At 55.4% G+C, this 14968-nt stretch overlaps 1 protein-coding gene across 3 annotated transcripts in view; it reads right to left on the bottom strand.

Moving 5' to 3' along the window:
- Positions 1 to 779: 779 nt before the first annotated feature.
- The window catches only part of DHRS7B (dehydrogenase/reductase 7B), a 44215-nt gene continuing 30026 nt past the window's right edge, over positions 780 to 14968 (bottom strand). For all 3 annotated transcript variants that reach the window (XM_043904096.1, XM_043904098.1, XM_043904097.1), the window contains exons 2-7: positions 12423 to 12601; positions 8142 to 8251; positions 5196 to 5412; positions 4759 to 4851; positions 2598 to 2750; positions 780 to 1243 (exon numbers count right to left, since the gene is read on the bottom strand). In XM_043904096.1, coding sequence (XP_043760031.1) covers positions 1038 to 1243; positions 2598 to 2750; positions 4759 to 4851; positions 5196 to 5412; positions 8142 to 8251; positions 12423 to 12601 — 958 coding nt within the window. In that variant the 3' untranslated portion in view covers positions 780 to 1037. The remainder of the gene's footprint in view (positions 1244 to 2597; positions 2751 to 4758; positions 4852 to 5195; positions 5413 to 8141; positions 8252 to 12422; positions 12602 to 14968) is intronic.

The raw sequence follows: 14968 nt of genomic DNA, 5'->3' as shown, positions 1-14968 counted from the left end.
AGAACACAAACTAATGCCTGTGTTTTTTTTTAAGCATCGAGGCTGTCCTGCTGTGGACCCTGAGTTCAACCTGCTGCCCCAGGCTGAGGGAAGACTCCCCTCGTCTTCCACCAAAGAGGGGGCCCTGCCAGCCCAAGACTCTGCTCGGGCCCCCCTGAGGGCACATGTGTGAGTGATACCTGGAGTTTCAGAGGGTCTTTTGGGAAGGTCAGATACCAGAGTGAGAAGGGGTGCAGGGGAGGCATCAGGGTGCGTGGGGCAGCGGGGCCATTTGTTTACGGGGGGAGAGCCAAAGATTTTAGAACAGTTAGAGAAACTCTGACTTAATTCCAGAGGCCTGGGAATGCTAGTCTGCAGCTGGGTGGCATATGGTCCACAGGTAACCTGGCAGTGACTTAGGCCTCGTGTCCACTGTGCAGTGCCCACCACCCCCCTGAGCCTGTGGGGTGGGAACAGGGTGGGGGCCAGATCTGGAAAGGGAGCCTGGCTCTGCCTGTAGACCACATTCGGGGGAGGTGGCCAGAGGCAGACAAACAGCGGCCAGCTCAGGGCAGCTGAGCAGAAGCTGTCACTGAAACAAGCCTGGTGCAGGAGGGCAGCCCCAACGCACTGAACAGGGAGGCCAGTCACATGCTGACCATTTGCTGCGCTGACCAAGACACTGGGGGCCCTGTAAACAGTGCGAAGGCTGCTGCCTCCTCCCTGAGAACCAGGTTCAGGTGACATAAGGGTGTCTTCTGACCCTAAGATGCAGAGGCTGAGGTACGAAAGAGGCGTGGTTCTGCCTGCCCTCAGGGACCACAGCTCCCAGGCTCCTTCCTTTATTTCATGTCCCAGGGTTTAGACCCTCCACCTGGAGGAAGCTGTCCTCACCCCTCCTGGTTCCCAGATGTCCTCCTAGTTCCCGTCCCTTGCCAGCAGGCCTGGCCAGGGGCCTGCAGGGGGAGTGTGTCTCCCTCCTTCCCCACCCGGGATGCAGAAGTCCAACACAGTCCCCATGGAGCAGCGACTGCCCCACCTGCCCACCAGGACGGGCACTAGCTGTGCTTGGACTTCCGCTCCTTCCTGGCCCGGGAGGCCATGAGTCTAAAGAAGAGCCCAGGAGCCAGAGTTCGAAGGTAAACAGCCAGGGAAGGCATCAGGTCGGCCAGCACCACATCCTTCTTCTTCTTCCCCAGAGCAGCCAGGACGTCTTGGGCCACCTGCACAGGACTTCGGCCCTGGGCCGTGGTCTCATCCATCACTGAAATGAAACAGGAAACTCACTGAGCTTGGGGGCAGCAGCCCCAAGTAGGACCTGAGCCAACTTGACACTGGGTCCCCCAGGGAGCTCTCCCAGGGGCTTGGGCAGCAGGTGCAGCGACCGTCCCTGCAGCCCGAGGAGGGTGGTGGACAGCTCAGAACTGTGGTCCACAGCCTGGGGGTGCCCAGCAGATGCTCCCTCACTCCCTGACCTGGGGCATTTCAGCCAGTTGGGGCATCCAGTGACTAAGGGTGCTGTGCCAGAGCAGTGGGCCATGCAGGGGTCAGGTGGGTGGAAGGGCTGCAGAGTACGCTGGCTGGAGTGAGGAGTGAGGCAGGTGGCAGGGCCCCTGTGTCTCGGGTGTGTGGGTGACGGGCAGGAAGGAAGCCTTGGTTTGTTTTGTCAGCCAGAGGTCAATGCAGGGGCACGGGATGTTACTTTTCCCTTGTCACTGGCGAATGGTGCCCACAAAGCAGGAGCAGCGGGCAGAGGGGAGGCCACCCACAGCCACAGCCGCGCTGCCCGGCTTCCTCTCCACCATCAACACAGAACAGCAGGTTTCTGGTGGCTGCTCATTTTTGAATGCCACAGAGGGAATTTTTTAAAAAGATCCTTGAGACTTCCCTGGTGGTGCAGTGGTTAAGACTATACTTCCAATACTGGAGGCAAGGGTGCAATCCCTGGTCAGGGAACTAGATGCTGCATGTCATGGGGTGTGGCCATTCTTCTAGGAATAAATGCATACGAACTTATCCAGCCCCGTGCTTCTGTATGGCTCCTGCTGCCTTGCTGAGTGAGGGGGCTGCTGCCGTGGGCATGGGTGGTCTTGGTTCAGGCTTGGCCAGGAGGCCCCTGGTGAACACCCAGCATACTCCCAGGAGCACGTTCCAGGAGGCAGGCCCCAAGCAAGGGCAGGAAGGCAGCTCATGTGGGTCCGCCAGCTGGTCCTGGTTGGCCCCACCTGCACACTGAGACCTTGCCGATTGGGCCACTAATGGTGACTTCAGGTCAGCTCTGTGCTGTCTTTGGCCTCTGCCTACCCCTGAAATCTTGTCCCCCCAACACTGCAGGGGAACCTCATGGGAAGAGACCTGGCCTGGTCACTTTAGCACTAACAACAGGGCTAGCTGGAGTCTTGTCAGCATCTCAGCAGGGGCTCCCCTCAGCCCTGTTGTGGGCCTGTTCCCACAACTTTCCAGCCTGCAGGGTTCAGGGTAGAGATGGTTGGTGCTGAGGTCGGTCATCAGTATACATGACCAACTTCACAACATCAAGTGGTTTAAACTGATACTGTCAATGAAAACTGCAAAATCATCAGGGAGCTTTCACAGAGGAATGCACCCTGGGGCCTCACCTCCATACTTGGATCCGTCGGCTGTGACTGCGTTAAGGGAGAGATTGGTGTGGATGTAGCCAGGGCTGATGACCGTCACCTCGATGTCATGCTGCTCCACCTCAGCCCGCAGACAGTCAAAGAAGGCCTGGGTTGCGTGTTTGGAGGCCGCGTCTGCAAAGGTCGGTGACCAGGGAGGGTAGGATGATGCTGGTCAGGATCCTGAACAGGAGGGCATCAGGTTTCCCACTCTGGTGCTGGGACTACCCTGTGCATCTTACATACACGTACTCTCACAGAACACGACACAGCACATGTGGTCAAAAGTTCGTGGGCATTCTTGCTCCTGCAAGTTCTAAGTGTGAATTTAATCTAAACTAAAAGTTAAAAAAGTCTACTGTGTAAAACATTCAGATAGTTCAAAAGGAACTAAAGTAAGAAAGCGAAAGTCCTCCTCACACCTCCCAGCGCAGTTCCTCAGAGGGGCCAGGCTGCTGGTGCCTCATGTCAGCCAGGTCCCTGCACAGATGAGGACATGGCCACATTGCTCCTATGGTCCATGTTACTCATGCTGTGGAAGGCTGGCTGGGTGGCTGCCGTGTGACTTGGGGTCACAGCCACAGAACGGGCTCAGCATTGTTTCACGTTTCGCTGCTGAGAATGTCCAGGGATGCTCCCTGCCTGCATGGCAGCATGTGTGCAAACCCATGCCAGGCCCCCTCACGTCTATCTGTCAGCTCCACACGGGGCAGCCTCATGTGTGGAAGAGTCCCCAGAGCTCTGCGTGCTCACCTCCTGGATCCTCCCACCTGGCATCACAACAGCCCCGAGGGGATGAAGCCCCTCCCACCTCACGACTGGGGAGCCTGCTGCCTGTGGGTTGTCGAAGGAGTGTGCCCAGGAGGCACCACCTTGTCCAGCCTGGGGGTTATGAAGCTTCCAGACCAAGTGTGACCTACGCAGTCGCAGCCAAGAGGAGGCTAAAACTCAGAAAGACCAAATCCAGTGACGTCTAGAAACAACTCAGTGCAAAGAGCACCGTGCACCCCCAGCCTGAATCCCTGGTGTGGCCCCTGCTGTCAGCTGTGACGCCCACACATTTCCTAAGGAAGCCATCCTCTGCCAGTGACTAAAACCACCCACCAGCCCAGGACAAGTGTGGACACGGCATCCCCGGGTGTCTCAGGTCGTCCTGAGTGTGGCCGCGGGGGTGAGGGAGCTGGTGTGGGCTCACGAGCCCCACAGCTGGCCCTGGACACACACTTGCACCAGAAGGAGTGCTGGGCTGCATCCAGTTCTGATGGGCTCCCCGTCCAGTTGAGTGTGGCATGTGGCCCTCCTCTCCAGGCTCTGCCCCTCCCCTCCACACGCCCTCTCCCCTCCACTGCCTCAGGCATCTGGGGGTGAGGGGCTTGTTTACAACAGTGTTTCCTTGCGGACAGTGGACCAAAGAACGCAGTTACCAGGACAGTTTGTGACATTACCACTAACGTTTTTAAACAAAAGTAGAATCTGCCTGCTGGTGCGCCGTGATGGTGCAGTCCCACCATCCTGGCACAGCTGTGCACACTGGGAGGTGAGTCTAAACTGAGGTTAAGCTGGCAGCATTTACACTTTCTGGAACTAATCTTATTGAAACCCTCTCACAGCGAGTGAGTGCCCAGAGATAAAAACACTGAAGGACACAGCACGCAGCACATCCCTGCTGCTGGCCACTGAGGAAGGCAGTCCCCTCAGGCACCGAGACAACCCCTGAGTTGTGTGACGCCCATCCATTCAGCAAGTAGGGAGCTGAGTGGGAAGATACTGTCAAGCGGGAAAATGGAAGCACAGAACTACATATGAGGGCCCCAGCACTGCACATCTTATCACACGCCGAACTCTGGAGGCGTGTGCAGTAATCAAACAGAGGGGCAGCACCTGTGGGCTGATGGTGGTGGTGGCACTGGGAGGGGGCCTGGCACATAGTCACACGTGGTGTGAGGAGCAGAGCTGGGACTGAGCCCAGCTTCTGCTCAGGGGCACACGCCTCTCAGGTCCCCACATGCTCTATGCTGAGTGTCCCTCATGTCTGAATTCTGGACAGGGAGCCTGCTGCCTTCACAACAGGAGTAAACAACAACAGAGGTGCGGGCAGGAGGAGTCTGGGCAAGAACACCTGATGGGAGGAGGAAGCACTCACACGCGGATCGGAAGGGCAGGCTGATCTTGCCCTGGATGCTGCTGATCGCAACCACGTGGCCCTGGCGCCTTCTGATCATGGCAGGCAGGAGCGCTGTGGGGAGAGGGCAGAGGTCACCATCGCTCACATGGAGAGCCCGGGGAGGGCCATGTCTGAGAGTGCTCAGCCCCCTGTGCACTGCTGTGAGAACCGGGGTAGGACGTCAGAATGCCTCTGCCGTGCCCTGCCTGCACCTGGTAGGTCGCCAAACACGGTGGAAGGATATGGAGGCAACACAACGCAGGCCTAGGCCCAGAAAAGCCAACCCCGAGTTGCAAGGACAGCACTGACCCCAGGGTGGAGTGGATAAGACAGCAGGTCCAGGAAGAAGGAACCACAGGAAATGAAAACAATGCCAACCTGCCCAGGCACTTCTCCCTTCTGACCCAAGAACTTACCCTTTGTCAGAGCTACTGGACCAAAGTAGTTTGTCTCCATCACTCTCTTATCCACGTCTGGGCTGGTGTCCACAATGGCACCTCGGTAGCTGATCCCGGCATTATTGATGAGCACGTCCACGTGGCCAAAGCACTGCAGGATCTCGGAGGCAGCCCCTGCTATGGCTCCAGGGTCTGCGAGGTCGAAGGTCACCGTATAAGGCTTGTGTGTCTGCACCTGGTCAAGTGCAACAGAAGCCAAACGTACCTTCAGAGTGACGGTTTGGCCTGGCTCCTCATCGTGGGGGTGGCCTAGTGTGAAGGACAGGCTGCAGCACTTCCCTGAAGAATGTGGCCTCGGGGAGCCTACCCGTCATGCTCACACCTGACCTGGGCAGCGCTGTGGGCAGGGGTCACAGACGAGGTGAACAGGGCCCCCTCCGCCCTGGGCCAGCAGGACGCTGTACACTGTCCCACGTTACAGAGCTGCTTTGCCTCTCAGGCCAAGTCAGTTTATTCTTTGTTCACAAAACAATTTTATACATTCCTATGTGCCCAATGCTGGAGACACAGCAAAAGCAAGGCAGACATGTTTCTGTCCTAAAGTATACGGTCTCATGGGGAAGACGGACACACTATAGCCATAAAGAATGTCACGAGAAGAAAACGACTAGTGGACATGGGAGGAGGAAGCACTCAGAGGATGCCCTGAACCTAAGCAGATGAGGGAGGGGTGTGGAGTCGGAGAGGACCTCAGGAGTTGCTCTCTCCTTGGACAGCTCAATGGCAGCGACTCAGCTCTGAGGTCAAACTCTTTGAATGCTTGCAGCTTCCAGGGGGCCTGCTCATCCAGCAAAGTATAGAAAATGTTGCCTGATTTCAGTCATTAGCTCCGTGGTGACCACTCCCCTGTGGTGAGAAGCAGTGAGAAAGGCAACCCACATTTCTCATGCAGCTTCCAGGAGCCAAGGCAGACCCTGTCTCCCAAACACTGGGGCTGTATTCCAATGGTGGATGGTGTTCTGATGGCTGACCTACATATTGTCATGGCTGCAGGATACAAGATCAATACAAAACACCCAGCTGTGTTTCTACATACCAACAATGAATAATCTGAACAAGAAATTAGGCAAGCAAGACCATTTATAATAGCAGCTAAGAGAATTAAATCCTTAGGAATAAATCTAACTAAAGAGGTTGAAAGATTTGTACATGGAAGGCAGTAAGACACATGATAAAAATGAAAATTTAAACACATGGAAAGACATCCCATGTTCATGGATCGGAAGACTTAACATTGTTAAAGTGACAGTACTACCCAAAGTGATCTAGACTCAACACAATTCCTATCAAAATCTCAATGCCATTTTTGTCAGGAAAAAAAAAGTCCTAAAATCCATATAGAAGTGCAATAGCTATTCAGGAATAGCAGAACAATTTTGGAGACAAGAAAAGTTGGAAGATTCACACTTTCAGTCTTTGAAACTTACTACTGAACTATGCAGATTAAAACAGTATGGTACTGACATAAGGACAGGCATATAGATCAGTGGAACAGAATAAAGTGCCCAGAAATAAACCCTTAAATTTAAGATTTTTGACAAAGTTGCCAAGGCCATTCAAGAGGGAAAGGAACTCTGGGCAAACTAGATATCCACATGCGAAAGAATGAAGCTGGAATCTTACCTATCACCATGTACAAACATGGCCTCCAGAGCTTCTCTGGTGGTCCAAGGGTTAAGAACCCGCCTGCCAGTGCAGGAGACAGGAGACTCAGTTTTGATCCCTAAGTCAGGAAGATCCCATGAAGGAAATAGCAACCCACTCCAGTATTCTTGCCTGGAAAATTCCATGGATAGAGGAGCCTGGCGGGCTACAGTCCATGGCATCACAAAGAGTCAGACATGACTGAGCACATACACTCAATATCTAGAGTATACATAGAACTCCTCAACAACAAACAACTTGATTACAAATCAGGAAAAGGACTTCAATTGACATTTCTCCAATTAAGATATATAAATAAGCACATGAAAAGATGCTCAGCACCACCTGTAATTAGGGAAATGCAAGTCAAAAGCACAATGAGATTCTACTTATATCTCCTAGGACAGTATAATTAAGAAGCAGAAAACAGCCAAAGTGCTGGCACGGATGTGAAGTCAGAACCCCTGTGCAGTGCTGGTGGGACTGTAACTTGGTGCAGCTGCAAGTGGAAAACAGTTTGCAGTTCCTCAAAAGGTTAAACTAAATCTACCACAAACCCTGCCATTCCACTCCCAGGGATGTCCAAAACAGCTGAAAGCAGGGACTGGAGCAGATACATGTCCACCTGTGTCCACATCAGCATCATTCACAGTAGCCCACAGGTGGAGATGCCTTGCAGTACATCAAGAAAATGGACAGACCAAGTGTGGAGCATCTGTATACACAACGGAATACCAGTCCATCAAAAGAGGAAAGAAGTTCAGACACATGCTGTAACGTGGATGAACCCTGAAGACAGTACGCTTAGAGAAATAGCTAGTCATAGAAAAACAAATATTTTCATTTATATGAGGTATCTAGAACAAGCAAATTCACAGAAAGTAGAATAGACATTTCCAGGGACTGGAAAGCAGAGGAAAAAGTGGATTGTTTAAGTGGGAACACAATTTTTGTTGGGGACAGACAGGTGATCATTACAAACATGCTAAATTGCACTTACTATCACTGAACTGTAAGCCTGTAAGAGGTTAAAATGATAAATATGTGTATTCCCCCACAAATAAAATGTTAAAAGTCATTGCCAACCTCCCACCACCAAAAAGAGATGAATAGGTACTGGGGGGGATGGGGAGAACTCATAGAGAGACCTCTCTAAGCACGCAGTGGTACAGAGTGGTGGGTCTGAGCCCAGTCTGCTATGAAGACCTGCAGAGGACGGGCTGCACCTCTTCCCCAGGCAAGTCCCCCAGGCTCACTCACCTCCGGAGCCCGGGAAGCAGCAAGTTCTTGGCTGAGCTCCTCCAGGGCCTCGGCGTTCCGGCCACAGAGCACCAGCCTAGCGCCGGCAGCATGAAAAACTCTGGCACATTCTAGGGAACAAGAAAGCAGCCTGTCGTCTGGGGAGACCCAGGCCCTCGGCCCTGTCAGCTCAGTTCCCAGCTCCCCAGCCTCAAACTGCGGGCCGTTTCTTCCCCAAGCATCGGTACTAGCCCCGCTGTGGAGGGGTGTGGGGCTGGGAGTCAGGGCCCTCGCAGAGCCACGTTCAGGGCTGTGACACATCCACGGGCAGGAGGGAGGCTAGAGACAGACTATCGGGTACCAGGCTCAGGATTTCCCAACACAGTCTTCAGCTCTGACCCCCGCTGTGAGCAGGATCCCCGCTGTCACAGTGAACAAGCTCCGTGAGGCAAGGGACGTGCCCAACAGCAGCACCAGAATCGCCCCCGTCCCCGAGGCCTGTGGTTCACTGTCACCTCAATACAACAGGCACAGGTCTGCCAGGGGCGCTTCTGTGGACACACAGGACTCTAGTGAGGGGGTGGGGAGACCCCCCAGACCTAAGCCTGTAGGGCTGTTCCTCCCGAGATTGCCCAGGCCCAAGGGCTCGTAGACACACATGCTCTCTGCACACTACGTTGCTCAGTTGTGTCCAACTCTTTGCAACCCGATGAACTGCCAGGCTCCTCTGTCCATGGGATTCTCCAGGCAAGAATACCACAGTGGGTTGCCATTTCCTCTCCACACAGTGAGGACAGAAAGTGGGGAGGCTGACAGCCTTGCAAGAAGGTTAAAGAACAGCAGGGGGACAATAAGAGCGACATCATTTTAAAATGATGGGGGGCAGGGGGATGAGACCAGGCACCTCTGAGTCACTAGAGCATCCAGGTGACAACTAAGACCAAGGCAGGGCAGAGTCCAAAACTACCTGGGCACCTGTCTTCATCAGCATTCTTTAGTGGCAAAGCAAAAAGCGGGCTTGTCAGGAAGGTTCCAGGCAGCTCAGGAATTCAGAGAAGGAGCTGAACGGTCCAGATGGGGGGACAGGAGTGGGCTGCCCAGGGTCCCAGGCAGCAAGAGCCCAGCTCTCTGAATGCTGGCAAGTCCCTTCCCCACTTCATCCCCCAGCCTCTCCACAGAGTGGGTGGGGCTGCAGACAACTCTGGGTTCCCACAGACATCACTCCCCAGCCACACAAGGGGGCCTCTGACCTGTTTCCTCCAAGCTCTGGTGTCAGAATTCGAGGGAAGGGCCAGATTGGGCATGGTCGGGGCAGAATCACCAGGACTAGGCTGGCCAGGGTCACCTGGGAACCCCAAGACCACAATGGGAAGGGTGGTGGGAGCAAGGAGTGATGCCCCAAACACGGCCGAGCGGTGACTGCCACGAAGCTCAAAGCCCCGAGGTCAAGAGGACGGACATGAGTGAGACTTCCTGTGATGGACTCAGTCTCCCTGAGAGGCCTCCTCATCCCCACTTCCCTCTTGCGAGGACTGAGTGCATCACGGCAGCCTCAGGCAGACAGAAAGTGCCAGCCAGGGCTAAGTGTGTTTCTAAGCCGCCTTTTTAGACTGCTCAAGGGACATCCCTGGTGGTCCAGTTTATTAGGACTCCCCACTTCCACTGCAGGGGGCGATCGTTCAATCCCTGGTTGGGGAATTAAGATCCCCCATGCCATGCTGCAAGGCCAAAAACTAAATTAAAAAACGATGTTGGCAAAAATGGAAATGTGGGGTTTAAAGGGCCACAGCCTGTCCTCACTGGAGGCCTGGCCTCGCTCAGGTGCCCACGAGCAGGTCTGTGCAGCCCCCATGGCCCCAGCTGACCATGCAGCCACCCTAGGTATCAGACTAAGTCTCAGGCCTAGCGGTCAAGTGGAGTCTTGGTGCTTGGGCTCATAGCAGGGGCACGGATCCAGGGTTGGAGGAGGCTCTGGGGTCCAGGCGACATCCTTCCCTGGCCAAAGTGAGGGCGTAATGCCAGCGTCCCTCAGGAAAGGAGGGAGGAGGTTCCGGGTGACAATGCCCTCTTTCCAGACCCAGCTCCTCCTGCAGTCTCACTCACTCCCCTGAAGCCCATCCTGACCAAGGGCTCAAACCCAGACTGAGTCAAGCCCCTGCTCTGGCCCCGGGTGGGCTGCTTGAGTCACAGCCCAGCTGAGTCTCCTTGGGTGCAGTGGGGCAGGGGTGGGGGGTGCTCTCACAGAGACCCTCAGCGTTCCTGAGGCCAGTTTCCTACCCTTCCCAAAGCCCTGCTGGCTTCCTTATCCCATTTCATCCTGACCTGACCGCCATGGTGGACATTCTGTGAGCTGCCACCAAGACCTAAGGTGGGGGACATGGGGGTCCACATGGCTCTGGAGACTGTCATCCACTTCACAGCGAAACAAAGGGAGGAAATTAGAGCTTGTACAGGAGTGATAGGGATGCAAACAACAGACTGGGGAGATGCCATTTTCATTTCCTGACAAAGCTGATACAGAGAAGGGTGGAGGGAGAAGGAGCACATTTATCTCGGCTGCCAACCAGTCCCCAGGCCTCTAGCCCTGTTGGCTTATAACCCACCAGCTGCTCACAGCTGTGGAGCCAAGATGTGTCCCTTCACCCGGTGTCCTGCTGATCCACAAGACAAGCCGGGAGACACAGCAGGAGGAACACGGAGGGCCGTCTGAGCACCCGGCATGTCTGCCAGGCCTCCAGGGTGGCCGACGTGGGCAGAGCCACGAGGGTGGGCGAGGTCTCCTCACCACAACCCATGGGCAGTGGCCAAGGGGTGTCTGTACTAAGGCCAGAGGGGAAGAGACACACGGCCTCCTGGACCTCTGATGGGACCCAGGAAACAGCAGGAAGAGCACAGACACACAAAGACACACAGGCCCCAGTGCTGCACGAGGAAACGGGATGAAGAGAGGACAGCCTCTCCCCTACACACGTGCAGGCTGGCCCCGCAGCTGCCTCTCCCGCAAAGCCAACCCTCAGACGCTCTTCAAGGACGCTAAAAAAACCGCTTCTGTCTGCTGCAAAGCAGTGGCCGCTAAGAATCTATATTTAGAGCTGAGTAAGGTCAGAGGCTCGGCTGTGGCTTGAGGCCGGGAGATCTGATGACAGACCTCAGGTCACCCCCAAGACCTCACCTGAACACCATGCTGGCGCACGCACAGACCCCTGCTCCCCGAAGCCTGCAGGCCCCCTGGCCACCTGCAGTCCAGTCCTCATCTGCTCCTCCATGTTCCCGTAGCCCCCGCACGGCCCTGCTACTCTGGGCCCTTCCTGCCCACCTCGCTGCCTCCCCAGGAAGAGGAGACCCAGGCTTGCGTTTGGCTTTGGGTTTCTGCCTACAGATCCCAGGAGTCACGCCTTCCCTGAGTGTGTGGAGGACTCGGGAGATGAGCCTGAGCCAGTACACACCTGGGTGCTGCGCCTGCCAGCTGTGGGGAACACATGGGGTACACACGGGCAGAAGTCCCTCCTCTCTGCAGGACCTGGGCTCCCCGAGGGGAGGACCCTGCCTCTCGTTATCTGTCCCAGCATGTGGTGGGAGACACAAAGGTGCTAGGTGTACCCCACTGCAGGGTGCCTCTTGGCTTCATTCCACGGAGCTGAGCACCAGTGTGGGGAGTATGTAGGGTGGCGTGGCACACGTGCAGATTCTGACACACCTGCACTGGTACGCTCTGCTGAGGGCAGCCTGGGACCCAGAAGCTCCATGTGGGTCTAGAACCAGACTAGAACCGAGCCCAGCTGGAGACTGGCTGAGGAACAGCTGATGCCTCATTGATGCTGTCCTGATCTGCCCGGATACAGCTGGAGGTCCCGTGAAGAGCAGTGAGGAGAAGGTGACCCCAGAGCCTTAAACCAGAGATGCGGATGAACCTAGTAAAGACCCTCAAAGAAGCAAAAACATTCTTCAATTCAACGGACATGAGTTTGAGCAAACTCCGGGAGACGGTGAAGGACAGGGAAGCCTGGCGTGCTGCAGTCCATCTCTGGGGACCTCTTTAGGGTCGCAAAGAGTCGGACACGATGGAGCGACTGAACAACAACTAGGAAGCTGGGTGCCACCACATACAGATGCCCGTCTCCACACTGACCAGCACTGAGGCCGCCCCGGACACACACGTGGCCTTCTCCCTGGCTGCCACCTCCAGCCCTGGTGCTCCCACGGCCTTTTCCTCCCGGCCCTCGCTGCCCAGTTGCCGGCCAACATCATGTGTCTGCACCCACGCCCCCAGCCCCTCCCCCACAGCACTGCCCCACGACCCACCTCGGCCCAGGCCCGACGTGGCGCCAGTGATGACCACCACGGCGTTCCGGACGTAGGCCCTCATGCGCAGCCACTGAAGCAGCTTGAAGAGGCTGAAGAGGCCCACGCAGCCCAGGAGCAGGGGCAGAATGGCCGTGGAGGTGATGAAGTCCATGACCCGTGCCCTCAGCAGACTCTTCCTGGAAGAACAAAGTACATAAATTAGTGACAAGCTGGACGCCAGGGACTTGGCCATGCTCCGCCCCTGAGTCTGACACAGACCCCAGGTCCCATGTCTGGGCCTCAGTTCTGAGCCCGGCAGGATCTCCCCAGGCCCTGCACCCCGTGTGGACCGTTCAGCATGGTAGAACCATCTTCCTCTCTGTAGGGACACAAGCAGGCATCGCAGGCTGAGCTGGGTGGCTGAGGACCCGCTCCTGGAGCGCATCAGCACTCACCGGAGTCTCCCTCAGAAACCTGTTTTGGGGAAATTGATACCACCCAATATTATTTCCAATTCCCCGTATTTGTGAAATGAGAAAAAGTTTTTCTGTAAAAAAGGAAAAAGGAAGTCATACGATCCTTACACTCCTCTCAGAAGAGACATCCCCTGGACGGTGTCCTCAGTGGCCATGGGCCTCAGGGTGCCCCAAGGGACTCACAGCATGGTGAGCACCCTCTGCGATGCAGGCGCAGACTCAGGCCTGGAGCGGAGGCCTGCCCAGTGTCACTGGTGAGCCATGTCCCCCCAAAAATCGGGAGGCCATGGCAGTGGGCAAACAGCTGTGCACGGTCTACACTTAGGAAATGTCCACTCCTTCCACAACTTACCCCCCACTCCCCACACCCCCATGCCCAGAGTGGAGACATGGGGCTAAAGGCACGTTGAGGAGGAGCTGAGGGGAGCAGTACCATGCATGCCGCCCAGAGAAGGTGGCCCCAGGCCCTCCAGAAGCATGAGATTAGGGGCTCGGGGAAGAAGGGTTGCAAATCAGAAGGGACTTCAATCATTCGTCGGACCGAATGATTTCACAAAGCCCTTGCCCAATCCCAAGCCCTCAGTTCAGTTCAGTCGCTCAGTCGTGTCTGACTCTTTGCAACTCCAAGGACTGCAACATGCCAGGCTTCCCTGTCCATCATCAACTCCCGGATCTTGCTCAAACTCATGTCCATCGAGTCAGTGATGCCATCCAACCATCTCGTCCTCTGTCGTCCCCTTCTCCTCCTGCCTTCAATCTTTCCCAGCATCAGGGTCTTTTCCAATGAGTCAGTTCTTCATATCAGGTGACCAAAGTTTTGGAGTTTCAGCTTCAGCATCAGTCCTTGCAATGAATATTCAGGACTGATTTCCTTTAGGATTGACTGGTTTGATCTCTGTGCAGTCCAAGGGACTCTCAAGAGTCTTCTCTAACACCACAGTTCAAAAGCATCAATTCTTCAGCGCTCAGCCCCACATGTATAAGGATGTGTTTCCCCTCCTCCCATGACAGCACCCACTCTGTGGTGCCTCGAAGGCAGGAACACATGGAACCCTCATAGGCCCACCTGTGTGTGCCTGTGCTGCCCTGACCCTGACGTCCAGGTTTGCGAGGGCCATCCTGATCTAAGCTACAGGGCTCTGTTCCAGTCGGAACTTTCAACAAAGCTAGTTCAGTGTTCAGATTAACTTTTCACCTGCCTTTCCCATACAGCTAAAATCTTAATCAGCACAAAAAATTAACATCCGTGGACAAACATCTGCAAAAACGACTCTTTCGTATCAACCTCCACTTAATCTACTTCTGAAACACCCTGGCTACTGTCTGCTAAGGGGACATATTCCCCTCTCACCTGCCACTGTGCCAAGCCCACACATGAATGTCCTGGCAATCCAAGTGGCTTCCAAAGCACCTAGCTCTTTACCTGGGTACTACTGGCACCAATGCCTAGCCTCAACTGAACGTTCAGGCCCAGAAGCAAGGCAAGGACCTAAAGGTCCTTTGTTTGGCACCTAGGAAGTTCTCAGGGAGGTTCAGTGCAGGTAGGAGCGCCTCTGGCACCCGTGGATCTGTGGGTGCTGCCTGGGGCCTTCACAGGGCCCAGCCCTGAAGACTCTGGGTACACTTCAACCCAGCAGGATGGCTATGCGGGAAGAGCTTTATCCCCATGGCCACCCCAGATCCTCATACCAAGTAGGTCCCAAGAAGAAGCACGCTGCTTGGCTCAAATGACCCAGGCCCAGCCACTGCCCAGGAAGCCCAGAAGGTAGGGACACTGCTATGGAAGGACAACAGGCTCAGCTTTCTGGAGACCACAGCCCTGTGGAGCCTGCCCATGTCAGGCTTCACTGAAGGCTAAAAGTGAAGCAGCAAGCACCAACACACAGCTGTGTTGCCTCCCAAATTCAGAGGTTTCCGAGACTGTCTGGAGAACACAGACATGGCGGTGGCAGCACAGGGGCTCAAAGACGAGCCCTCACCCTGCTGGCTGGGCGCACAACCTGCTTCAGCCTCTTCCCAGCCTGGGTGGGGGCCACTCTGCTGGGGTCTTGGCACCCGAGTTTGTAAAGCGAGGTCTGTAAAACAGGT

This window comes from Cervus elaphus, chromosome 5, assembly GCF_910594005.1.
Source record: "Cervus elaphus chromosome 5, mCerEla1.1, whole genome shotgun sequence".
Taxonomy (NCBI): domain Eukaryota; kingdom Metazoa; phylum Chordata; class Mammalia; order Artiodactyla; family Cervidae; genus Cervus; species Cervus elaphus.
Note: the sequence above shows the minus strand (reverse complement) of the source record. Positions and strands in the feature narration are given on the sequence as shown.